At 40.5% G+C, this 6,000-nt stretch overlaps 1 protein-coding gene across 2 annotated transcripts in view; it reads left to right on the top strand.

Annotated features, from left to right (window-relative positions):
• The first annotated feature begins 895 nt into the window (after nucleotides 1-895).
• GRM8 (glutamate metabotropic receptor 8) overlaps nucleotides 896-6,000 on the top strand; it is a 364,871-nt gene continuing 359,766 nt past the window's right edge. For both annotated transcript variants that reach the window (XM_052790214.1, XM_052790213.1), the window contains exon 1: nucleotides 896-1,681. In XM_052790214.1, the coding sequence (XP_052646174.1) occupies nucleotides 1,172-1,681 (510 nt within the window). In that variant the 5' untranslated portion in view covers nucleotides 896-1,171. The remainder of the gene's footprint in view (nucleotides 1,682-6,000) is intronic.

Raw genomic sequence — 6,000 nt, 5'->3', positions numbered from 1 at the left:
GGGGGGCTGTGCTTAAACCATGACACAGGTGCTTAGATATGTAGGCTGAAATCCTCATCTCCTTAAAATCAGTGGGACTTCTCCAGATGTCAGTGGGGGCACAACATTGTTCCTATTTAGTGTGGCCCAAATGCAAGCAGAGAATAGAGACCTTGTTAATGTAGGACTTCAGCTCAAGTAAAATGTCGGAAAGCGAATACTGGATGTTCAGCTGGTTTCCTAACAGAATGCATTGTGCTCTTTTTGCTTAAGAAATCAGCTACCTTTTCATAAAAGTAATTTAATGTTAGAAATTATCTGGAAGGCGTTTTAGATATATAGTAAGCCCAGAAAAAAGTGAATTCTACTGGAGAAATAATCAGTTTAATATCCCAATGAATTGAATGTGCTTGTACTGCAATGGCTGAAGAGCGTACTTAAATTCAGGAGCCCTGATTACTCCATTGTCATAAATGGAACCTCTCCACAAGTGTGAGTATAAGCAGTTATTGCACTTCTGTAGGTTGGAACAGAATGATGCAGCAAAACAGAAAATACAATGTGCTATGGATCAAATCTGTTTCTGGATGTCATGCAATGCAAAGGTAAATACGAATTGCTGGTTGGAATCTGAACACCAAGCTATGTTTAGTTCCCCTTATTTGGCTTTTGCTCTGCTGGTATCATCAATTTCCTGGCTTGTAGTACAGTGCAGCCAGGTGTTCAAATTCACTGAAGGCCAGGAATTACTCCCTTATGGAATATTGAAAGTAAAACCTAGGCGATGTAACTCATATTCAAAAGTAAATACGCTGTGTGACAGGTATAAAACTGCTGAACTAAATGCTATTTCTCACTGGTTTGGTTTTTTTTTTTTTCCAGAAGTACCTCAGCTGCAGGGCAAAATACAAGCATCAGGATCAGACATACCACCCTACACTTCACCATCAATTAAGAGCAATTGAAAACCACCTCTCAGAAAAGCTGATCAACCCATGACATCAGTGGACATCTTTTGTAAAACAGGTTTTATGTACTTCTGCTGAGATCCTTTTTCTACCTACTGCATGGTTCTGTATTACTTACTGGGCACTGATGGTAGCCTCCAGAAAGTGCAGCTTCAAATGGTCAACCTCATCCTTTAGCAAGAAGAAAATCTGGATACTGGATAGCAACAACATCTTCAGAGAAAATGGTAGACGAAGGAAAACGATTAGTTTCCTGCCATTGTTTCTTCCTGTTAACAGCCAAATTCTACTGGATACTCACCCTGATGCAAAGAACTCATGGCCAGGAATATGCCCACTCCATCCGACTGGATGGGGACATCATCTTGGGAGGACTGTTCCCCGTTCATGCAAAAGGGGATAGAGGGGTGCCTTGTGGGGAGCTCAAGAAGGAGAAAGGGATCCACAGACTAGAGGCAATGCTGTATGCAATTGATCAGATTAATAAAGACCCTGATCTTCTTGCCAATATCACCTTAGGTGTCCGGATCCTTGATACGTGTTCCAGGGACACTTATGCATTGGAGCAGTCCTTAACATTTGTGCAAGCGTTGATAGAAAAAGATGGTTCAGATGTGAAGTGTGCTAACGGTGACCCACCTATTTTCACTAAGCCAGACAAGATATCAGGTGTGATAGGTGCTGCAGCAAGTTCTGTGTCCATTATGGTCGCAAATATTTTAAGACTTTTTAAGGTAAGGAACGTTTTCTATCTTTCTTTTAAATTTCAAGCACAATGAAGTAAGCGAGGTGATTGTGTTATCTTCAAAAAAGAAAGGACTTTGACGGATTCAGAAATCTGAAATGACTTGCTTGCCCTTTCAAAGCAAAGGAAAAAAAAAAGAGCAATGATTGCAGACCCTAATTTGAGGTGCCAAATGCCCCTTTTGAAGTTCTGAGCAACCAAAGCACATTTTAATTCTTTAGGGTTTTTTATCCTTATTTTTTTACTACTCACATTTGCTCCATATTTAGTGTTTATGCTCATCAAGACTAGGTTGAGATTGATTTCTCAGATTTCCAGGAGAATGAAATATAAGGTTTAAACACAAATCCATTTGTAGGAGGACCAGATAATTTCCCTAAATAGGAAGATATGCCAGTAATAATCTAGTGCTATTGATGTGCATGTCCAGCCAAATGAAGTGTACTGAAATATTTTTGATTTCCTTGAAATCTTAACCTCCTCCATATTTTTTACAAGGTGATATTTTTTTCCAGACTTTATCACTTTGTGAGAGATTACTTTTGGACAACAGTTCTACTGGCATTTCCTTCCATGTACTTTATTAAGCTTTGGCACTATAAATAATGAAAAAGTAAACCTGCCACTTTTAAACTTGCTAAGTTAGATGGGAAGATGAACACATTTTAATCAATCAACTTAGCTGGAACAGATCAGGCAGCAGACATTTAATTTTTAATCCTGTGCAATGGCAAACAGATGATGGTAAGTTGAGCACTTTTTTCTACACACAGAACGACTGTAACTTTTGTTTGAATCTATTATTGTCCTACCACCCACTGTTATTCAGACTCGTTCCTTCTGTTCAGAAATCTTGCCTTACATCCTTCATCTTGCCTTACAATTTCACAACCACGAAAGACCACTTAAAGACCATTTCTTTGACTTTAGTGGAAAAGATTTTGGTAATGTTAAATACTACTGTTGTTACATATTTTGAAAACTGTTGCATTTGTTTTCTAATTGTTATAACTGAGAGATTGATTAGAAGTAAGGAAAGATTGGCTTTTTTTTTTGCGAAGGTTTCTCAAATTGGCAAAGAGTGTTTCAGCCATTTAAATGGAGATTTTTGTCCTTCCCTCTAGTTCTCCCATGAAGGGCATAATGATGGATTTACAGTTCAATGGAGGAGCAATGTGTCTGCTGGGTTGTGGTCAGGTGTTCATTACCATCTCAAAACTGATCCCTAGCTGCACTTACTGCACAGGTTTGAGAGTAGTGGACTTGTTCCATCCATATGTTTTGCTTGTGAAAATCAAGTACACAAAGCAGAGCTAAGACTTAAAAATGTTCTATATGGAGAGCCCCTCTGGAGCCGTGCCTGGTGCGGGAGACCTGTCTTTCCTGGGAGCAATCATACATGCTGTGGGAGGTGTCCATTTTTAATTTCACACCCTTTTTTGATGCTGTGTTACCCTATTAAATAATGCATAGTTCTGAAGTAATGATAGATGGAACGGTCGCTTTAGTACCCATCATAATGCAGGGCCATGTAGACTATGACTTACACACAGTTTTGAGTTGAATACAGTGCCATAGAGTGATTTAAGAAACTAAGCCTTGTAAGACATGCATTAACTGTGAATTAAGAGCAGCAAGAAGGAAAGAGGCCTATGAATTGTCTAAGATAGTGGCAATTTGTCTTCTGAAACCATGACAGCTACCTCCTGACTTCCATTATGCAATAAGATTGCAAATAACGTTCTACTGCAGTCTTAATCAATAGAGGGTCATGTGATATCCCCTCTGGGGAAAGCTCTTATTTACCCATTTAATTGATGTAACACAGCTGCTGGCAAAAGGAGGAGACATCTCTTTTCGTTTTAATTATAGATCCCGCACAAATATTCTTAATAATGTAAAAAATGACAAATTATACCCTTTAATGTCTGATGTTAGACCTGCATCTGAAGTCTGTTTTTACACCTTCCTCTCAGAAGTAGATCTGTTATCTCTGCATGAGTAAAGGCTTCTGGATAAGGCCCTCAGTTAGAAGCACTATAGAAACCATTCACAATGGTTATAGGAAAGAGGCTTAGGAAATAAAGAGACATTTGCCAGAAATACAGAAGTATAATCCAGTTTGGGTTGTACTCAGACCAAAGACATGGGCTGAAATTCTCAGCTGATGCATAGCCACAGCTTTGCAGCTGAGGACTAGGACCTTGGTCCATGCTCACGAAGGCTCCAGGTATGACATTGTGCTTACTGTACCTTGGTATATGTCAAGGCTGGGCAATCAGCTGGTGTAAATGCCTGTACTTTCATTGAAGTCAGTGATCACTGTCATGCAAATGCTTGTTTCCATTATATCCAGGATGAGTGTGATTCATCCATATTTCTGTCTAACAGTTCTATTCAGCAAGTTGAACCTGTAATTTGAAGTTCAGTATTGCTTTAACATCTGCTCTGAAGTTCCTAAATGTTGGGACTACACATTTTTTGAGAACATTGTTATCCAGTGAAATTTTAATCTGTGATGAAATTGTGAGAAATATATTATGTCACTCAATGTGAATACACAAACAAAGATAGCCTGAGAAATACTATGCACAGCAGCTTGGATTTTTATGCTGCTATTTTTCTTTTTCTTGCAATTTTTTTTCTTTCTGTTATTGATTTTACGACATAAAACATACAGGTCAATAGTCCTATCTGATGATCTGGTGGATAGCATAAACTGATTGATAGTCATGGTATCCTTTTATCTAAGTGTTTTCATGAGAAGAGGGGAGGAAGGGCACCACAGAAAGTGACCTTGATCTATAGCCTTTCTCCTGGTCAAATGGCTCACCTTGAATTCTTCTCTGTCCTTTCTCCTTTTGTGAATTTCCAGGTGCACCACCACTTAACAGGTGATTTTCTGTAGGTCTTAGCCTTGCAGGTCCAAAACATTAATGTCCAAATTTGGACAGGCTAAATTTCACCTGTTGATGGTTTTAGACCTTTCAGAGGCACTTTACAAACAAGAAACAATTGTTCAAGGAATTAACTATTTGAAAGTGGACCTGTTATTCCTTGATTATTGTGAGGAGACTGCTTTTTTTGCCTTATATTACTCTGGTGCTTGATGCAAAAAGTTTGTGTGAAACAGTTGCTTATTAAGCTTTCAGAACTTGGAGGTGGTCTTGCTGCACATACAATGGAAGAAGCAGAGGACCTTCAGAGATGAGCACAGAAGGACTGTGCTACTTAGTAACACAGTAGCTGCCCACTTAAACAGTTCTTTGTGCATCTTGGGACAGATTGTCCCCACTTGAAGTTGCTGGCTCATCATTTTAAGTTGTTTTTATCAGAGAACGTCAGGAGTGGGCTGCTTCACAAGGGAAATTGAGATGGGAGCCGTGGGGACAGTAAGGCAAGAAGGGCAGTTGTCTCATAGCCTCACCTGAATGAGAAGAACGAAACAAGTCCGTCTGTGTAACCAGGTTCAGCCAACAGCCCAGTGATGGCCAGACAAGTCCATAGTAGTGAGACACGTCTAAGGTCAGCAAAGCAAGGTTGGGGTCAGCAAGGCAAGGTCATGGTCAGCAAGGTACAAGGCCAGCAGCATATCTCAAGCAGGAGCTAAGGGCAAGGGCCAGAGCTGAAATGCAGAGCAAAGAAGGTGGACAGAGGTCCTGATGAGGCTTCTTATTGCTCTTCCTTACAACTTAGCTGTTTTCCTGGGCTGATCCAGGGTGATGCATCTGCGCCATATTGGAGATGACCTTGAACACATGGAGCCAAATCCATGGCTAGGGAAGGGAGGGTGTTGCAGAGCCTGTTGGTGTGTTCAGGGCCTTGACAGTTTTTTAGCTTTTCCCATGGCAGTGACTGTAGAAATAGGACAGACAGGCACAAGCCAGCCTCTTTCCTTTCTTCCGATGCACCAGGAGATGCTCATTCCTCTGGCTAATGGAAAGTGACGTTGTTTGTGGTTTGTTGGATTTTTTTTTTTTTTTTTTTTTTCAGTCTGGAAATCCTGCTGCCAGGCTGGTTTCTGTTTGGCTGGTAGGATCTATTGAGGGGCTGGCTGTCTCAGTTGGCCATCTCTCACTAGCACAAAGGCAACCTTCCTCTTGACTTGATCAGTGAAAATCTTACTCTTATACCCTTCCTTGGCTTTGTCTCACTGAAATTTTGGCTTCCTGTAGAGTGCTCAGGCATGGCCAGGTGGTATCCTTTAGGTGCTTTGTGTGATGCTCATAAGCATCTGGGCTGTTCCCAGTCCCTCAAAACTTGGCCTGGAGGAAACAAGAGACTCTGTAACTTGGCTCACTTCATGTA

Source organism: Harpia harpyja, chromosome 6 (genome assembly GCF_026419915.1).
Source record: "Harpia harpyja isolate bHarHar1 chromosome 6, bHarHar1 primary haplotype, whole genome shotgun sequence".
Lineage (NCBI taxonomy): Eukaryota > Metazoa > Chordata > Aves > Accipitriformes > Accipitridae > Harpia > Harpia harpyja.
This window is presented reverse-complemented; position numbering and strand designations above follow the sequence as displayed.